General features: G+C 36.6%; 1 protein-coding gene across 1 annotated transcript; it reads left to right on the top strand.

Moving 5' to 3' along the window:
* The first annotated feature begins 106 nt into the window (after window positions 1–106).
* mospd2 (motile sperm domain containing 2) lies at window positions 107–21570 on the top strand. The gene is made up of 15 exons (XM_043230561.1): window positions 107–280; window positions 369–426; window positions 1034–1189; window positions 2554–2640; window positions 3566–3720; window positions 5943–6003; window positions 6239–6277; window positions 6365–6489; window positions 7341–7514; window positions 13743–13858; window positions 16018–16111; window positions 16927–17023; window positions 17684–17813; window positions 20421–20520; window positions 21218–21570. The coding sequence occupies exons 1-15, from the start codon at window positions 248–250 to the stop codon at window positions 21347–21349; spliced, it is 1557 nt and encodes a 518-aa protein (XP_043086496.1). The 5' UTR covers window positions 107–247; the 3' UTR covers window positions 21350–21570.
* Window positions 21571–22069: the final 499 nt, after the last annotated feature.

Genomic DNA, 22069 nt, shown 5'->3' with positions numbered 1-22069 from the left:
GTCACACAAATAAGCGATGTTGTCAGATGCCTTTGCTGCTTTTAGACTCCGCACGTGATGCGATTATTTGCTTTCAGTTGCTAGAGCGTATCAGAGGAACTTTATCTCGCCGCGAGAGTCCGTTCAAAGGTTTGTTTGACATGTCAGAGCCAACATGGCGCCGCCGGATGACCAGTTTCACGTAGTCTGTGGTCAGTTCCATTGAAGATCGGGCCACTGCTGAGTCTGACCGACAGTGTGCACTATCATGGCGGAGGCAGGACAGGCGGAATCAGAGCAGGTAACCAGGCAGCTAAACAAAAGAATCTTTACATGTTACGTTCCCATCTGAAACGGATTTATAATTACTATTTTGCGCTCTCCAAAAGGACATCGAGAGCAAGATCGAAGAAACACGACAGAGGTTTAAAAGCGAGTATGTTGAAGGTGAGTTAGCAGTGCGCTAAGTTCTCAAGTGTTGTGATCTTCACAATAACATTCGTCCTCGTGTCATTAATTGAACGTTAATATTAAATATTAAAATATCGAGAGTGACATGTAAGACTTTTATGGATCGTGGGTTACGGGGAAGCTACGAGAGCTGATGTTTAATATTTGATATCACAGCTGTTTGGATCAGCTGTCAGAAATCCTTCGCAATTCATGTTTTAATAATTATGTGTGTTTTTTTTTCTGTTGTAAAACTAATGAGAAATAAATAGCAGTACGTGCAAAGTTTAGCCTTCCAATCTGTGCATAAAAGATTGAACGATATATCCTGGACTGTGTTTGAAATCAAATTTTTATATAGAGCTTATTTCCTGATATTTGTAGACTTTACATTTCTGTGTGTGTGTGTGTGTGTGTGTGTGTGTGTGTGTGTGTGTGTGTGTCTGTGTATTTTATCGTGTGGAATACACATGCAAACAAACAGACTTTTTATAAAATATATGCATGTACCGTTGAGGGAAGTTTTATTAATCAGTCTGTTATTCCTGGATTATTATTAGTCTCTAATTCAAACACTGCATTGCTTTTACTGACAATCTTGCAGAGTCTCAAGACAAATATGACAGCAGAGACGTGGAGAGACTCTTCAAAGACGACGCTCTGGTCGAAGGCTACCTCACATGGAGACACTTCGTGGTGGAAGACGCCTTAAAGATGATGGACGAGAGTTTACAGTGGAGGAAAGAGTTTACGCTGAATGGTGTGTGTCTGTGTGTGGAAGACGCCTGTGTGTAAAGATGATGGTCTGTGTGAGTTTACAGTGGTGGTGTGTGTCTGTTGTACGCTGTGTGTGTCTGTGTGTGTCTGTGTGTGTGTGTGTGTCTGTGTCTGTGTGTGTCTGTGTGTGTCTGTGTGTGTGTGTGTGTGTGTGTGTGTGTGTCTGTGTCTGTGTGTGTGTGTGTCTGTGTGTGTGTGTGTCTGTGTGTGTGTGTTGTGTGTCTGTGTGTGTGTCTGTGTGTGTGTGTAGCCTCGATGCTTGTGTTTGTTCCCAGAAGAGACCGAAATGAGGAAGTCACTCACATGCGCACAAATCTTGTGAAAAACATTTCCAGGTCACGTTTACCAAAGAAAAAACAAAACTTTTTTTTTTTTTTTGTTCACCAGAGAGTTTGCATTCATGCATCTGGACAAATCTTTTTTAAGTTTATTTTTGTAAATAATAATAATAAAACTCAACTGTGTTTAATTGTTAATCTAATTTGAATTAATATAGTAACCAAATTTTTTAATATTTTTTTTTTAACCATATTACGGTAAAAACTATTATAAAAAATAATCTAATAATTTTTAAAATAAACAAATTACCCTTATTCTCAACATTGACTCTCATTATGATGGTACATTATAATTGTTTATAATTGTTTTTTGTTATATATATATATATATATATATATATATATATATATTATATATATATATATATATATATATATATATATATATATATATATATATATATATATATATATATATATTTATTTATTTATGTAATATTTATTCAAATCAGCATAAAATGTATTTCTGAATTATGACTGTTATGGCATGTTCTTAACAAATTTCTATTTTTAAATAGGATTAGTTGATAAGTGCTAAAGCTGTAATTACTTGGTCCTGTAATGCTGGTCCATATTTATTATTTTACATTATTCTATTTTTCTGACCCCAGCATTATCATGAGTTTTTTGAGGATAAATAGACATATTTTTTGTTGCAGTTTTCAAGCTTTCACTGACTAATCAACAGATCACAGCGGTTTATAAAAAGGGCTTTGTTCTCCAGAGAAACGTTTCCTGATCTTTACTTTCTGATGAAGACCTTTATTGTATGCTGTTATAATCTCGCTCCTGTGTTTGCCCCGTCCTTACGAGCCTCAGCGTGTTAATTCAATCATTTCAGCTGATGTGTTCAACAGAAGAGCTTCAACGTAACGTCCTCCAAAGCAAACAGAGTCCCTTATCAAACGTGTCATCGGGTTCGGAGTCGAAAGCTGATACTGTACTGACGATTCAGGAAGAAAATGTGATGAATGTGTGCTATTTTATTTTTGTTTTCTTCTTCCCGTAGACCTCTCAGAGAGCAGTATTCCCAGATGGATGTTTGAGAGCGGAGCGGTTTTCCTTCATGGATATGACAAAGAAGGAAACAAACTCTGTAGGTGGAGTTAAAATGTCTCTCAAATGTCAAAACTATAATTCGATCTGTATTCTAATGGCTGTAATACATGCTTTAGTGAAAGCAGCGTGGAAACCTTGATTGTTGAAATATGTTTTTACAGATTTTACCCTAATTTTTAGTGTACTGCACTCGACTGCATCGACATTATTATTACAATTATTATTTATTTTATTTATTTTTATTTATTTATTTTAAATAATGGTTCCTTTTGTTTGAAAGAAACTATATATATATATATATATATATATATATATATATATATATATATATATATATATATATTAATTAGTTATAAAATAACAATAAAAATTTAATTAAATATATTTAAAAAAAAAATATATATATATATATATAAATTAGGCATAACAATATAACTACTTTCAAAATCAAAATGTACTTAAATTCAAAAAATGCCCTTAAGTCAAAATTTACTCAAATTTATACATTTATAGCATTTTTACTATTATTACTATTCCTAAGACATTATTATTGTGAAATAAATTCACTGTAAAATGAATTGAATGAAATAAATTTAATTATGTAAATTATTGGATATAGTTCATTTATTTATTATATATTACGTTTAGTTGTTTTTATGTAGTTGCTGTGGTTTCTGTCACAGGAATTCTAACGCATGATAAATCCAGCGAAAGTCTTCAAAATGTTGGATATTATGCAAATGTGAAAATAAAGCATAACTGGCATACGTTGCGTCCCCAAATGCATGTTGAACTCACAGCACGTGTGATTTCCTTCAAAACTAATTCTTCAGCTGTATCGTTCGGTTCCAGACTGAATGAAGCGTAGTACTATTCTTTTTATGGCGTTGGCTTGCACTGAGGACTCAGTACATGATAGGCATCCCTCTGCAGCTCTTTCTGTCTGTGTCTTTCAAACGCAGTCTGGTTCAGAGTGAAGCTCCACGTCAAAGATGCCAAGACGATCCTGGATAAGAAGCGGTACGTGGCGTTCTGGTTGGAGCGTTACGCCAAGCGTGAGCCGGGGATGCCGCTGACCGTCGTGTTCGACATGTCCGAGTCCGGACTCAGTAATATAGTACGTTCTTCACTTTACTCTACATGAAATACATCGATGCTGATAGTGTCTGATAACAGAAATCTCAAACTGTGCTGGACCAGTTTCACTGGAAATAATTAAATAAAAGTAATAAATAATGAAATAAACTATTTAAAATGATATTACAGTTTTATATGTGTATTAGTTAAATATTTTACAATTTTATGTGACGTTTTAATTATATATATTAGTGCTGTGTTTGTATGTATGAATTAGTGCTATCAGCTGATTAATCACATTGAAAATGAAAGTTTTGGTTTATATAATGTATGTATACAGGGTTTATTTATCATGTATAACACACACATACAGTATATATTTTGAATATATTTGAATGCATATTTATATTACTATATTTTACATGATATATAAATATATTTAATATTATCAAATTATTTTTCTTAAATGTATATTATATAAAAAAAAAAAAAAATATATATATATATATATATATATATATATATATATATATATATATATATATATATATATATATAAATAATAATAATTTTTAATATAAATTTATTTATATATATTTATATATACTGTTATATTGGACTTTCTCATATATATACACACATATATATATATATATATATATATATATATATATATATATATATATATATATATATATATATATATATATATATATATATATGAGAAAGTCCAATATAACAGTTCAAAATTAGTTTTAGTATTTTTCTTTCAAGGTCACCAGAGGGCGTTTGCTCTGATTAGTCTCGTTCTTGACCCTCTGGCAGACGTTTTAAGGTCATTAGCTGTTTGAGTGGAAGGTGCAGAGGGACAGACGCCGCTCACTGGTTTAACACTTTGCAGATTAACGTGGCCTTTAAATCCTTTTGGTCAATCCAACTCGCTCGCTTAATCCGAGAGAATTTCTCCGTCAAACTCCAATCTCCTCGTCTCATGTTTCTGCAGCAGAAACGCAGGAGTTTAATGCCGCCGGAGGCCAAAGCCGTAGCCTAATCAAACCTAATGCCAGTTTTATACGGAGGAATTAGAGTGCGCTTTAATTTGCTCTCTTTAATGCTTATCTTATATGAGTGAAAATTGGTTGTTCGTGTTTATAAAATGAAGGACTGTCATGTGAGCCGTCTTTACTGTGGAGATGTGCTTTGATTGGATATATTTGAATTTAAATGGAACGTTTTTTGAGGTTTAATCGTTTGATTTCTGTGTATTGGTTAACGAGTTATTTCCCTTTATTTTATAAATGATCTTTCGGTTTCCTTTATGTTGCATCCATAGCAGTTTATTAGGAGCCGAGCGGTGAATGTCGTGTTGAAATCCCAAGAACAGTTTAGAGGATCTTCGTCAGATTTAGCACATTTATTACAAGTGGCCTAAACATTAATTGCACCAATTTTAGGATCTCTACCTTAAAACAGTCTAGTGCCACCATCGGCTCAAAATATGACTATTCCATTAAACGGTAGTCCATTAGCAAGTACTGCTGACAAAAACAATTTCAACAGTAGTCAATCTAGGAGAGCATTGGTTTAAGTGCAAACACGACAGTGAATGAAGCTAAAGGTTACTCGAGCAGAATTGCACAACTGAATGATCAATCGGTTGTGATACAGACTAAGAGTTCTTGTTTACTGTTAGATTTGACACCGATTGGTGAGCTTAAACAGTTAGTTAGCCAATAGATTAACAGCAGCTTTACGGGTGAACTTGAGGCAACGGTTTATTCTTGAAGTGGGTCAGTAAAGTAAACACTCTCACTCTCGACGATTCAACAAAACTACCTTAAAAAAATCTTTATGTTAAAAAGTTTGGTTTTTGTGTAATCCCAGTGAATAAAATACTTTACAAATGAAAAACATTTAAGATCTTTTATTTAGAACTAAATGCATTTTTTGTTGCAGTCCTTTTTCATTTTAATTTTAATACTACTAGCCAGGCAAATATTGCATATTTACTGTGGTATAAATGGTACAGCAAAATCATTTAACAGCAAATACTTTACTAATTCGCCAATTTTCTTTTTTTACTTTTCTCCTATTTTTCTTGGTAATGTATATAGTGCCACTTTACCAGGAAGTGACAAATTTATTCTCGTTGGATGGAAATGGTGCTCATTCTCAAAAGTTTTATGCAGTATTTCAGTGTCTTGTAAAAGTTAAATTGAATTATAGCAATTTTGATTTCTTTCTCTTGTGTTTCTCTTCCAGGACATGGACTTTGTGAAGTATATTATTAACTGCTTTAAAGTGTACTATCCAAAGTTTCTTTGTGAGTATATTCTGTTTTGGTATTCTATATTAGCATATTCCCTTTTATTATTATTATTATTATTTGCAACATCTGAGAAATGTGAACACGCAAATGCGATGTTGAACTATCGAAATATTAACTTAAAACCTCAGACTTCAGGTAAATATCTAAGCTTAAAGGGGTTTGGCTGACAAAAAGTTTGGGAATCCTAGCATTATAGAAAGGGATTTCACGTCTTAGTTTTGTTTTTCAGCCAAAATGATCATGTACGAGATGCCTTGGATCATGAATGGTGAGTTGTGAAATCTAAACGGATCTTTTGTTTTGATGTCTGGTCCAGCAGGTCATTTTTCATAATGTTTTCTTGTGTGTGTGGCAGCTGCCTGGAAGATAGTGAAGACGTGGCTGGGCCCCGAAGCCATCAGTAAGCTCAAGTTTGTCACCAAGAGTGACATCCAGACGTATGTCGACCCTGAGCACCTTCCACCCCACATGGGAGGAACAGTACGTACCAATAAAAGAGTTATTTTTAAATAAATATGGCTTGAAGTTTAAATAATAGATGCATTGTGAACATACATGCATACATATACATACATATATATAAGTGGATTGGAAGTTTAATCATTCATTAGATTTGTGTAAAATCCATTAAATGAGGTTCTTTGCCTTAAAGTGTTCTAAAATTCTTAATTCAAGCATTTTTTAAAATTCTATTTTAATGCTTGATTTCTTGGAGCTTTGATGCATCATCAGCAGTATGTGTTGTGTTGAAAAACTATTTGGAAGAACATCATGAAATCTGGCATATTTATTTCAAAGGGTCTGAACATTAGTTCCTCCAATTTTAGGGTCTCTGCCTAAAGTCTTCTAGCGCCACCATCAGTTCAAATGATATCTTTTTTTATGATTATAATTACAAAATTGATTTTAAATGTTGGGTTTTTTTTGAAACGCCAAGAACCGTATGGAGAAAAGGTGTGAAATTTGGCACATTTATTGCTAAGGGTCTATACATTAATCGCACCAATTTTAGGGTCTCTGCCTAAAACCCTCTAGCGCCACCATCAGCTCAAATGGGACTTCGTATGATTGCAACTTTTGAATCTAGAAACATAAATCTTGCCCGACAACATAAACCTAACTTAGTATTTCACAGCATGTGATGTTGGTGTTCTGGGCTAAAGAGCTTATTGCGCTATATATTTAAATGTAATTCAGAAATGACTTCAAATTGATCTGTCTAACAGTGAAAATGTCAGTATAGTAATTTTTTAAATAATAAATGTAATGCGTAATATTATAAACGGCAGGGTCGCAGAGATTTGTTCATATTCTTTTGTTTTTTGTGACAGGACCAGTTTAAATACAGTTATCCGCCTCTACCGGACGATGACTTCCAGTCTCCAATCTGTGAAAACGGTCCAATCGTCAGCGAAGATGAGAGTGACATCAAGGATACTGAATCTGAGTCCAAAGAGATTCTCGAATCCAGTTTCAGTTCTGAGCAATCGATCAAGCCCAAGAAGGTATACCACTTTTCCTCTTGTCCGTACGCTGCGTTCTGTCTAATCCATGTTTGCTTCTTCACAAATCCAAGTCACATTTTACCAAAAAATCAAAAGAGATTACATTTTTATAAATCTTTTGCAACGCTTTTGCATCTGGGTAGCAAGAATCAGACACAAAAATAAACCTCATAGCCTACAGATTTGATCAGAAGATCAGCCTGTCACACTCGGGCTACTCATGTCGTCTGTCATCTCATTGATGGTTTAGAGGTTTTATATTCAGGAAAAGCTCTTTTAGTTCACTTTCAACTGCTGCTTCTAGTTCCTTTTTCAAATCTTGACGTCAGAATAACTGCAGTTATATTTCCAGATGAACTCTGGACTGAAGCAGCTCACCTTTACTTGATTCAATAATATTTTTAGACAAATCAGTGCCTCTCAAATCTGATCATCAGGATCTTTTGAGGAGCTTTACTTTCACTGTTCCTCAGCGTAGCAATGATCTTCACAAGCCTCCAAAACGTCTCACATCTTCTGAGGAGCCTCTATATGTCTCTCAATCAGCATTATATGTTTGGATCATTTCAAGAGTGACTGCTGATATTTATAGTATCTACTATACCGTCATTGATTTTCGTTGAATGCAATCTTAATTTTGATCTATATAAATGTCAAGTTTTGAATAAAACTGGGCTCTTTTTTCTTCCGTATTCTCGTAATATCAGCTGTAAAAGCATGTCTAGATATTCAGAAAAAAGATTTTTTCTGACTGTTATTTCATATGTCAGACTTTACCATGTTAATTCTCATGAAAAAAAGAGCTAAATACATAAACGGCCATGGAAAGATTTCACTTGCCCTATACAAAATACTATTATTTTCTTTCTTTTGATTTTGAAATGTGACCCGGACATGTTGCCGATGGTTTTTGTGAGATTAACTCTGCATCTGTTACTCGAGTTACTGCTCGTTCTCGGTTTCCAACAACGATTCTTTTCTTACTGTGGAATCGTTTCATTTCGTGAATAATTATTGTACTTTTGACTGTGCATTTGTGCTTCTGAAATCAATATTCTTTGACCATTGTGATTTGAAATCAAAGCATGCTGATGCTTTCGCTGCAGTGACATGAATGAGGCTCTGTACTGAAGCTGCTCTTGCAGAAATCTCTGCTGCTCTCTTATGGCCTCTTTATTAGTGAGATGATAATCATACGGGACTTTGGAGCACTAAACCAGTCATGAGCGTCAGTTAATGAAAGTGACTTATTGATTTCATTTTTCCATTGATGTATGGTTTGTTGTGATTGCATATGATTCGGAATCCGAGTGTGCAAAAAAATTAATGCATATCACTAATCAGAAATTAAGTTTTGATATATTTATGTTAGGAGAATTACTAAATATCCTAATGATTTTTTACATAAAAGAAAAACGGATCATTTTAAGCCATACGATGTATTGTTGTCTATTTCCTCAAATATACCTCTGCTCTTCTGACTGCTCCTGTGCTCCAGAGTCACACACGTGATCAGGGTAACGTCAGGTGAAAAGCAAAGACTAGAGCTGGACGATAGTGCTAGAAGAAAATGATCTTTGATGGTAAATGTACAATGCAATCGTACATTAAACAATCGCATTTACGCATTGATATTTACTAAAACAGGAAAATTTACAAAGTTCCCTAAACATTTCTGAATGATGGCGCAAAGCAAGCATTTAATATTTAACTATACTTTATTTAAATAATACACAAAAGCATTGAAAAAGATTTCTTTTGTAATTATAAAATAGTAATAATAATATATTTAATTAAATGTACAATTAAAGTATCTATTTTTTTTTCTTTTTATTTTCTTGTTTTTTTTTCTTATTTTTCTCAGTCCAGTGATTGATTTTATTTAGAACTTGTGTATGATGTGCTAATAAACCAAGCGTTGTAAAATTTAAAATTTTATAAAATTTTATAAAATAATAAAATTTCACAGTTTCCCATTTAGTTGAACTTGATGCACTAAAAATAACTAAAACTAAAGCTGGAATGAAAATGAATTAAAGACTGCACATATTTAAAAGCAACATAAAACCAAACAAGATCTTTGTTACACTAAACTCAACCAATTTACTAAAATTAACACGAAAGCGTACATCAAGTTCTAATAGCGTCTTAATAATACTAAAATAACGCTCATTGCTTTCACCGGAGAAATGATGAGCGCTGGATACTGAGAAGATTGGTTGATTTAGTCACATGTTCAGCAGTCATCTTAACCTCGTCTAGTCTTTCAAGCTGATGCATTGTGCTGTTAACAGTCCCTGATCTCCTCAACTAATCACTGGTCTTGTGATCTTGATGACGTTAGATATGCTAATTACGATGATGATGAACCCATTCATCGTGTCTCTTGAACGCTCCGCATGAGCTCACAGGTTCACGTTGATTGAGCGTTTGAAGGCTTTCGTTTGGGATCCTGAGATCCTTTCCCAATGCTGTCGAGCGCATCAGCTAAAAATCCCAGCCATTCTCCACAGAGCCATTGATTCAAATCAGGTTTTAAATGTGATCCTGGAGCACAAAACTATTCATTTTTATCATAAACAAAGATAAATGGATAGTTTCGATCCTATTTGATCTATTTCTACAGATATAGCTGTGCTGCAGGGTCACACGTACCGCTTTAGACCCTTTATTGAAGATTTCTCGTGGAGAAAATGAAGGGGAGGAACTCGCAGATGCGCTCGGTTTTTCTCGTGCATTTTTTTCTCATGTCCCTCTCTGTCTGTCTTGAAACAAGGACTGGTAAGACATTGTAGGTGTTTCTACATCCTGGAGTGCCTGCAGCTTCCAGAACCAAACCAGATCCATCCCACGGCACCGAACGAGACGCTCGTGTTTCCTCACTTTCAGTGGCATTTCACTTGATTTTAACTCATTTCTGATTGATTTTTTGAACGAATCACCGTCTGGTTACGGGGCGTGTTACATTTGACCAATCAAAGCTAAATGAAGACGTTATATTAGCAGTTTTATGTGATTATCTTTGTGTTGTTATTATGTTGAACTCCTCTGGGCTCTTATACACTGGAGAGTAGCGTTGTTGGGAATCTAGAACCGGTTCTTGAGCATCTGCTTTCCGTGCTAAAAATGTTTCTCGCAGCGCTTCTGAATTAAAAACAAATAGATGTGCGTGTGATTGAATGCTCATGTGGAGTGACTTTGACCTGGATGGGATGTTCTTTGTCTTTTAAATGCTAGTTAATGGACTGAAACTTACTTTGCTCATAAAGTAAAATAACTTTGGCCAAAAAAAATATATAAATGATAGTTTTTCCCACTTTGTTATACTTGAGGTGTTTCCTGGTCGCTTATAAAGCTATCAATATGCTAAATATGCAACTCTGGATCACAAATCCAATTTTTTTAATAAATCATCTTCCCGTTGATGTATGGTTTGTTAGGATAAGGACAGTATTTGTCTAAACTCATGCCATTTCATTGACGAACCTAAAATAATGCACAAATATTTTTTTTTGCAGTATTTCAGTATAACTTTTTTCATTGCCGTTGTTCATATAATGAAAACAGATGCTGTGTAGACCTCAGAATATGTGTTTTACAGAAGAAAAAGTGAGTAAATGATGAAAATTATTAATTTAAGAAAGACTTATTGTTCATAATTGTGTGTTTATTAAAATACACAAAGCAAAGATTCGATTAGTGAGGTCTTAATATGTACCAAAATAATAAGTTTCTTCATCAGGTTTGTGGAAATGTGTCGGTGTCCCAGCAATGGATGCGAATGGGTGCCGTCAGAATGAGAGTCTCACAAAAACGCCACGATAATCCACAGCGCTCCGGTCCATCGGTTCACACCCGGAGAAGACAAAAGATCAAACTAATCCAGCGTTAAGATGATTTCAACTAAAACGGATGAGCTAATTTGCAAAGACGGATAACTCGGGTTTTGAACAATTCTCAGAAATCGTGTTTCCTGCTGGACCGGAGCGCTGCGGATTATTGTGGCGTTTTTAATCATTCTGACGGCACCCATTCACATCCATTGCTGAGACGCCGAAGCAGAGACCTGACGAAGAAACGCACTCCTCTACATGTTCAAAGGCCTGAGAGCGAGACATTTAGACTTCTTTTTAGGCGCACCATTCCTTTAAGGAGCCAGAAGTGGTACGTTTCCCTAAGGTTTATACCTCTGGGCTCTCACGTCTCTTAAAGACACAGTAAATCCATCGATTCCAAAGCGCTGAAGAAGAAACGCTGGGGTTTGCGTGACTCAACTCTTGCTACCGTCAGCACTTTTAGAAACGCGTCTGGGGTTGAGGTTAAACGCGATCTGAGCTGCTTCTCCTAGTGTGTAAGAGTCCTGAGAGGAAGTGATGTAGAGCAGAGTCGTGTGATCGTTTCATCATGGCACTTTCACCAGTTTAACACTGACCCACTGCTGAATCAGTTCAGTTTTGCACTAACACTCCACATTTTAAAACCAAGTATGCTTTGATTATTTTATCATGTGATTTGAACAATGTTTGTTTAGATTACTCATCGGACGGATATGTAATGCAATATAATGCGATCCTCACTAATGAACTAATGATTGACTGACGTGTTGTAATCGTATGTGAAGAACATTTCATGTAATCTGGTTTAAAGCTGTGATTTTTTTTTAATTCTGACCTTTTCAATCAAACTCTGAATAAAGTCCAGAGCATTTCAAATCTGACCCGCCTCTTTAATTGATGAACGCATGATAAGGCCGACGACGCCCGTGACCTTTGACCCTGACCCCTGACCCACATCCTCTCCTGGTTTTTCCAGCACGTGTTCGGGTTGCGCCAGAGTTTCGCTTCAACTTTGCGCCGCTTCTTTGTGTGTTCAGCAGTTTTCGTTTCGTTTCCACATGTGCTCGTGACTGAATGAAGGTTACTATTATTTCATGTGAAGGCTTGCGTTCACTGACTCTTTCTTCTCCATTTTGATGCTGCTGACTAAACTGTTTTTTTTAAGGCCTGCTTGACGTTTAAGTCAACATAAAATAGCCAACTTTTATTAAAAATGAAAAAAGTCCATTTGATTTTTTTTGGTTTTATCATCTTCAAAAACCCTGTTACAGTTCCTACTCTGTCCTTTATTGCAATTAATGTATTGGACGGGTTGTTAATCTTTAAATGTGTCTCTTGTTTACTGCTGCAACGCTCGTGCAACGTTCTTTCAACGTTCTTTCTGCACTGCGCGGTATCGAAGCGTTTGAACTGGTTCATGAGCACAGAACGACGCTTCATGCTTTCTTCATTTTTCATAAAGGTTGTCAATCATAAAATATCTCCGGTTTTGGACACAACGTTCACGCAACGTTCTTTCTACGCTGCCTATATCAGTTTGCAGATTTTAGAGAATTTAAATGGCTTTGTGAGCACAAAATCAAACCCGATGTCGTGCTTTCCTGTTTATTGCAATGAACTGGTTGTACAGGATGTTAATCTGTAAATATCTTCTTTTACAGCAGCAACCTTTATGCAACATTCATGCAATGTTCATCCTATGGTTTATGCCATTAGTTTATCGATTTTGGAGCAACCAAGCAGATTCACTAGCACAAAAAACTATAATAATTTAATGCTTTTTTTATTTATTGCAGTTGATTTGTGGTGCAGGTTATTATCTTTGTGCAGCAATATCCATACAACATTCATGCAACGCTTTTTAAACGCTGCATGGTATTAATGTTGATATTTTACAGTTTGAACGAGATGGTGAGCACAAAAATCAGGCCAAGGTTTCTTATTTATTGCATTTTTTTTTTTTAAATCATGCATGTTACTTAAAATATGTAAATTTTTGTGCATGCAACATTCAGTCTATGCTGTATTTATCACTTATCAAGGCATTTGAGAAGGTTTGTGAGCACAAAATCACACCTGATGCCCTGTTTTCTGATTTATTGCAACACTTTTCTCATACAGGTTACAGGTTATTAGTTTTACAGCATGTGCTTTTTTTAAGCAGCAACGTTGATGCAACGCTCTTTTTACGCTGCATTTATGTCGATATCGGAGCTTTTGAATGGCGCTTTTTTTGACGCTTATCTTAATGCTACGTTTTCCTGTTTAATGCAATGCATTTCGCTCTATTTTTTTGAGCAGCGCTGGCTTGGTGAGCACAAAATCACACCTGACCTGGGGCTTTTCCAGAGCGAGACTCTTTCTCAGTGACGTTCTGTAATGTGTTTCGCAGGTGAACTTCATTGAAGACGGTCAGAAGCCTGAAGAAGTGGAGCGAGGAGAAGCTGGACGACTGAGAGGAGCGAGAAAACCTACCACCACGTTCAAGGGCACCTTACTGCACATCAGGTACATCACTGCTCTCTCGTTTCAAAACAGAACAAGATTATTTTGCTCACCTCATTGGGAGATTATTTAGCTTGTTTCAAATGCTTAAAAGCTTTTTTTTAAGTGTAATGTACGAATACACAGTCATTGGTAACAATATTTGCTGTCAGATACTTACTATATGTGAAAAATTAAGCATGGAGTCTTCAGGGAACATTTCTAAGTGATGTTGAAAAGTGAATGGAGATTTGAACTGATTCACTGAACTGATTCACTGAACTGATTCACTGAAATTAATAAAGTTTTAAATGAACTAGTTTACATTGAGTTGTGTTTGTGGCTCAAAGACATTGATTTGGGATTTTATTGTATATGAAACCAAGCACTCAGAATTTTATTTTGTATATATTTAATATGCATATAAATACACAAAGACCATATATACGTGTGTGTGAAAATATTTACATGTAAATACATCATATATTTAGATTTTTAAGTTTATATATAAAATTTTTATATAAAAATATTAAACTATATTCTTTGAAAAATAAAATATACATATATTTAAAAAAATAAGTGTATAATACAAGTGTATGTGTATTTTTTTATACATAATATATATGCAGAGTACACAAACACACACATATATTACCGTAATGTAAACAAACACTTTTATTTTGGATATAATTAATTGCGCTCAATCGTTTCACAGCACTAATATTTAATATTCATAAGTTAATGATTCCTTGTGTACAATTCAGTTTTTTTAGAACTTGAGATTGACCCAAAACTAAATGGGTATCACTGGTATCACAAAAACACATTTAATACACAGATACAAAACACACACAAATACATCTTCTGGTCAAAATCATGTATTTAATGTTTTTGAAAGGCTGCATTCAGTACTTCTGCAATCTGAAGAGAATTCAATCAGAACAGCCTTTACTTAAAATAGAAATCAACGTTACGTGCCTTTACTGTGACTTATGATCAGGTTATCTAGGTTTTTAATTACGATTCAGATGCATGAAACAAATGCATTCACGCAGAGCTCCTTTCCGAGAGCTTGACGTTCCTGAAGGGCTGGATGTCAGTCCTGATAACGATTGTCCACATCTCATCCGGAGCGCTTGAACTCAGGTAACGGTTTCTCCGGCGTGACGGATTTCAGCAGAAAACGAGAGGAAGGAGCCGCGAGATCCGCCTCGGCTTTGATGAATCTAATTGAAGCTTTTCCCACAATCCACTGGGATCCGTGACGGAAATAACTGGATTGTGAAAGATGGAGGTTGTTTGAGGTCACGCCGCACATGATTCATACGCAGTAACGATATACTGGCTGATGAATCGGTTCATACTGTGCAGTTCAGTGAATCAATTCAGAACAAAGATTCGTTTTCATCACTTTTTAATGCGTCAGTTTTCGTATCTGAATATTTTCAGAATGTATAATGATTGTTAAATTGATGCATATAAATAAATAACAAATTATTTAATTTAGCTATTAACAAGAACCAAGAATAAATAATGCTAAACATTCATTTCAACATTACATTTTTTTAAAACAAAATTGTATTTTTAAAACGATGAACAAATAGGACATTAATGAAAATGAATAAATGCTAAACATACGGTTACTATTTAAAACCATTTGTTAAATTAAAATAGTTTAATAAAAGCTTTAATACTGCTCGCTGTATTTTATTAATAATACTACGCTGAAATAATTAAGCTGAAAATCGAAAATGACTTAACGATACATTAAATCTAACTGAAATAAATATAAATATAAAAAAATAAATAAATAAACATTTGGTTTGCTGTTTTAAGCCTCAAAAAAAAAAAATGAAATATTTAATATAATAAATGCATTGAAATTTTTAAATATTGATACAAATAGAAATGGTACATAAATGAAACTGTAATAATCGTGTTTTGTTTTTAGTTCATGCATTTACTAATGTTAACAAATGAGACCTTACTGTAAAAACTTACAAAAACTTTTGTTTAGTAAAAAGAAAAATAAATAGATTCCTTTTGATATAGATTTTTTTCTTTATTATGAAGATTTTGTTCCTGTATTTGGGAGCCGATGCATGAATATGGATTAGATTTTTCACCTGTATCTTCTATATAAACACACTGATGTTCAGCTGAAGGCTGTGATGTTGTTTCAGTCCATCAGAGGAGCTCCGCTTCGGTGCTAAAGAGTCAGAGAAGAAGTGTCTGATCGTCCTCAACAACGTCACCAAAAACCACGTGGCCTTTAAGGTGATCTGATCAAGTAATAAACACTTTAGAGCTCAAAAGCTTCAATAAATAAATAATATAATTTAATTTATTTTTATTTAATTTTATTTTTTTAATGGATTCAGGTTATGTTTGTTTTTTGTATGTTATGACTTTACTTTTAATACATTTCAGTTTTTTTGTGTTTGTGTGTTTATATCCCAGATTTATTAAAATCAATATTTTTGGGACCTTATGAAATTGGCTTAATTTTTATTTTTTCGCACGCTTGAAGTTTGAAGACCCTTTTTTTTTTTTTTTTTTGTTACTCTCGTCTTTTGTTTCGCTTTGAGGAAATATTTCTGTATTCGTTTATTTTTATTATATTATTTTCCAGGTTTAATTTTCAGATTTTTTTGTTAAATAAATTTCTCTTTTTAATCACGAACTTTCAAGGTAATCGAAATCGTAAAATGTGTGCCGATTAATTATTTAATAAATTAATTCATTAATAATATATTTAATAAAAATATATTTTAGGACCCTATGAAATTGGTTTTATTTTATTTTTTTATTATGTTTGAAGAGCTTTGAGCTTCTTGCAGCTCTACTTTTATTCAATAAAAATGTATTTACCAAATTCCATGATATTCTTTCAATTTAATTTATATGCTTTGATTATGCGTCTTTTGATAACCATTTTAAAAATCATATATCGCATTACTATGGAAGCGGTTTATCAGAGTCATATATATGCGGACGACACACAAGTAAGTTTTCGAGATGGGCGTGAATGGTCTGTGACGTGTGTGTGTGTGTGTGTGTGTGTGTGTGTGTGTGTGTGTGTGTGTGTTCAGGTCCGGACGACGGCTCCGGAGAAGTACCGCGTGAAGCCCAGTAACAGCAGCTGTGAGCCGGGAGCCAGCGTGGAGATCGTGGTGTCGCTCCACGGAGGTACTGGCTTTCTCATTTTCAGATCGTATACCTTTGTGTATCCCAAGTGATTATGGGTAACGCTTGTTAACTATTATATGACTCTTCCCTCAATAAATTCTTACTAATAGTTAGGTGTGGGGTAGGATTAGGGATGTAGAACATTAATATGTGCTTAATTGGCACTAATATTCTAGCAGTATTCATGCTGATAACTAAAATAAAATATTAACTTATTTTGTATTAGGTATATAGCATTTATATTTGTTTTATTAATAAACGTTCTCATTCAATATATATATATATATATATATATATATATATGTCAATTTTTAAAAAATCTACATGATGTGTCAATTACTTTATCTAAAGTCACAAAGTATTTTTTTTTTTATTTAAAGCTATTTTGTGTTAAATAAGAAAGTATTATGTAGACTTTAAAAATAAAGATTTTATCGGATTCAACCTAAAATCAAACCTGTATTTTGGCATGTATTAAGCTTGTGTGTGTGTGTGTGTGTGTGTGTCAAACCTGTGTGTTTGTGTGTGTGTGTGTGTGTGTGTGTGTGTGTGTGTGTGTGTGTGTGTGTGTGTGTCTGTGTGTGTGTGTGTGTGTGTGTGTGTGTGTGTGTGTGTGTGTGTCTGTCTCTGTGTGTCTGTGTCTGTCTGTGTGTGTGTCAGGGTTCCAGGCGTCTCCTCAGGACCGGTTTCTGGTCATGGCAGCAGAGATGGAGAGCAGCGGTGGAGCCGGCGTCTCGGAGCTCGCTCAGTTCTGGAAGGAGGTCTCTAAAGCGAAAGTCATGGAGCACAGGTGATGACTCTCACACACCCAGTGCATTCTGGGAACACTCTCACCAGTACAGCAACATCCCTTTGTTTCCACCAAACAAATCTGTCCATCAACCTTTTCAAAACGACAAGAAAAAGGATTATAAAAAGGATACCTTGATATGTATTCACTGTTGCACTCTTTAAATACTCTAAAGAGACTCATCTAATTGCAGTTTATCTGATAATGCAGTTAAAAACTACATTTCAGGTTGGATGAACGTGTTTGTAAAGCTGCAGAATTTGGCAGCTTAAAAAATTATTACTAGTTGTTTCCCCCCTCCGAGGATCGCCACCTTAACGTGGTGGAGGGGTTTGAGTGCCTGAATGACCTTAGGACATCAGACATTGAGTCCGAGTGGACTATGTTCTCTACCTCTTTGGTCGATGCAGCCGTCTGGAGCTGTGGCCGTAAAGTCTCCGGTGCATGTCGTGGTGGTAACCCCGAACCTGATGGTGGACACCGGAAGTAAGGGATACCGTCAAGCTGAAGAAGGAGTCCTATCGGGCCTGGTTGGCTCGTGGGACTCCTGAGGCAGCTGACAGGTACCGGTGGGCCAAGCGGACCGCTGCCCGGGTGGTTCTGCAGGCAAAAACTCGGGTCTGAGAGGAGTTCGGGGAGACCATGGAAAATGGACAGCCTCAAAGAGGTTCTGGCAAACTGTCAGACGCCTCAGAAAAGGGAAGCAGTGCCCTGCCAACACCATTTACAGTGCTGGCGGGAACCTGCTAACTTCGACTGGGGATATTGTTGGGCAGTGGAAGGAATACTTTGAGGACCTCCTCAATCCCGCCAACTCGTCTTACACTGAGGGAGCAGAGGCCGGGGACCCGGGGAGGGACTCAGCCATCACCCTGGCTGAGGTCACTGAGGTTGTTGAGAAGCTCCTCGGTGGCAAGGCACCAGGGGTGGACGAGATCCACCCGGAGTACCTCAGGTCTCTGGTTGTTGTAGGGCTGTCTTGGCTGACACGCCACTGCAGCTTCGCGTGGACGCGGGGGACAGTGCCTCTGGACTGGCAGACCAGGGTGGTGGTTCCTCTTTTTAAGAAGGGGGACCGGAGGGTGTGCTCCAACTATAGGGGGAACACACTTCTCAGCCTCCCTGCGAAAGTCTATGCCAGGGTACTGGAGAGGAGAATCCGTCCGATAGTTGAACCTCAGCTTCAAGAGGAACAATGCGGGTTTCGTCCTGGATGTGGAACACTGGGCCAGCTCTATACCCTCTTCAGGATACTGGAGGGTTCCTGGGAGTTTGCCCAACCAGTCCACATGTGTTTTGTGGATTTGGAGAAAGCATTCGACCGGGTTCCTCGTGGTGTCCTGTGGGGGGTGCTCTAGGAATATGGGGTAAGGGGCCCTTTGCTAAGGGCTGTCCGGTCCCTGTATGATCAGAGCAGGATCTTGGTTCGCATTGCTGGCATTAAGTCAGACTTGTTCCCAGTGCATGTTGGACTCCGACAGGGCTGCCCTTTGTCACCGGTCCTGTTCATTATTTTTATGGACAGGATTTCTAGGCGCAGCCGGGGGCCGGAGGGGGTCTGGTTTGGTGACCACAGGATGGCTTCTCTGCTTTTTGCTGATGATGTTGTTCTGTTGGCTGCATCTGGCCAAGACCTACAGTGTGTGCTGGGGCGGTTTGCAGCTGATTGTGAAGCGGCTGGGATAAGAATCAGCACCTCCAAGTCTGAGGCCATGGTCCTCAGTTGGACAAGGGTGGCTTGCCCCCTTCAAGTTGGTGGAGAGCTCCTGCCTCAGGTGGAGGAGTTTAAGTATCTTGGGGTCTTGTTCACGAGTGAGGGAAGGATGGAACGAGAGATCGACAGACGGATTGGTGCAGCTTCTGCAGTAATGTGGTCGCTGTACTGATCTGTCATGGTCTGTCAATACTACTCTCACCTATGGTCATGAGCTTTGGGTCATGAACGAAAGGATGAGATCCCGGATACAAGCGGCCAAAATGAGTTTCCTCCGTAGGGTGGCTGGGCGCTCCCTTAGAGATAGGGTGAGGAGTTTTGTCACTCGGGAGGAGCTCGGAGTAGACCCGCTGCTTCTCCACATCGAGAGAGGCCAGCTGAAGTGGCTCGGGCATCTGTGCCAGATGCCTCCAGGACGCCTCCCAAGGGAGGTGTTCCGGGCATGTCCCACCGGGAGGAGGCCCCGGGGAAGACCTAGGACAAGCTGGAGGGACTATGTCTCTCGGCTGGCTTGGGAGCACCTCTGTGTTTCCCCGGAAGAGCTGAAGAAAGTGTCTGGGTGCTTAGACTGTTGCCGCCGCCACCCGGCCCCAGATAAGCGGAAGAAGAAGAGAGAGAGAAGAGAGTTGTTTCCAAAACAAAACAAAAATTCTTTATTTCTAGATTTTTATTATGACAGAAAGCCACACGAAGGATTGTTGAAAATCGCTTCTCGTTTCTATCATGCTGTGTTCACAAATGTACATTAAAGTCCCCCGAATAACTCGTGTGTGAATGAACACAGTGCCATGCTTCACTCCGAAATGATTTCATCCGTAATAAACTCTTGAACTGAAGAGAAGATGTGACCGTGAGTGAAGGTCAGGGTTTCTGATCGCTCTGTGTTTCTTCAGGCTGCGCTGTCACGTCCTCGAGATTCCCAAATCTATTCTGAGCAACTCGTTTGAGAGTCTGTCAGGGACGACTAACGACCATCAGGACCTGCAGAGCACGGTGAGACACACACACACACACACACACACACACACACACACACACACACACACACACACACACACACACACACACACACACAGATACACACTCACACACACGCACGCACTCACGCATGCACTCACACACACACACACACACACACACACACACACACACACACCTCCAGACCAGACGCTGGATGTTTAAGAGAGCTGCTCAGCTTTTATTTCAGACCAGTGGAAAGAAAACATTCAAAATACATTCATCAGTTTCTTTTATTACACTTCATCTCAGCGTTGGATGAATCCAGGCTCAAAATTCTAAACTCAAATGTTTGATTTTAAAGGGCATATTTGGACCAACAGACAACAATAAAAGAAAGATTCAGAATTAAAAACTTTTGTTTTATACCACAAATAATTAGGATACGAAGACATTTCTACCAGAAATTTTGAAGTTTAATTTTAAATTAGCAGTATGCATTGCTAAAAACTTTAAAGACCATTTTTTTCAACATTTAGATTTTTTTGCACCATCAAATTCCAGATTTATCCTTTTTTTTGTGCAACAAATGGAAATGGAAAGATTATTTATTTTATTCACCACTTGTACTCTGGAGTGTGTTAGTGTATGAAAGACAGGCTCAAGTGTACTACAAGTGGTCACTAATAATGTTTTGTACTAGCTAACGGTTTTATGGATGTGTGTTTCTCAGCTGATGCGTTTGATGGCCACTAACTCTCGTCTGGAGCAGAAGCTGGACTCGTGTTTGTGGACTCAGAAGGTTCTTCTGGGTCTGGTGTCGTTTCTGTTGGCCCTCGCTGCCTACTCGCTCTGGACGTCCTGAATCTTCAAACACAGAGACTCTATCACTCAGAGCCGTCCAAGCAGACAAGATACAAGCTAATCAAGGGTTTTTATCACGCTTTAATTTATAAAGATCACCGTGTAGAGGTCTTATAAGATCATGCAGGTGTAATTAACTCAGTCTGATTTTAATATTATATATATAGTATTTTATAAAAGTATGAATGTGTGAATAATAAAAAAAGACACTTTTGTTATGTATCGCTGTGTGATTTTTTTTTATTTCAAATGTGAGTTGGACGCACTGCAGTGAATGGGTGCTGTCGGGATGAGAGTCTGATAAAAAACATCCACAGTCCATCAGTTAACATCTGAAGGTCAAAAATACGATAAAAATACGAGTTTTTCATTTAAAAATGATTTAAAATTATACAGTATTTAAAAGTTAAGATTGTTTGCGTCAACATTTATCATAAGTAAAAATGTTTTTACGAAACAATTATTTGATTCATGATTTTTTTAAAAACTTTTCCTCAAATGACTCTTTATTGAAATACCCATTTTTTGACTTAATATTTAACACAAATAAGAATTTTACTAGAAACCTTTCAAAAAACTTCTCAAATGATCCATTATTACATTTTTGTTTTTTCAGATTTAAGATTTAAATGTAAATAAAATAGAATAGCATAGGAGTTTAATAGGATAATAGAATTATTTCCAATTAATTTTTTTTTTTACATTTAAAAGGGTAACATTG

This window comes from Puntigrus tetrazona, unplaced genomic scaffold (genome assembly GCF_018831695.1).
Source record: "Puntigrus tetrazona isolate hp1 unplaced genomic scaffold, ASM1883169v1 S000000175, whole genome shotgun sequence".
Classification (NCBI taxonomy): Eukaryota; Metazoa; Chordata; class Actinopteri; order Cypriniformes; family Cyprinidae; genus Puntigrus; species Puntigrus tetrazona.
Note: the sequence above shows the minus strand (reverse complement) of the source record. Positions and strands in the feature narration are given on the sequence as shown.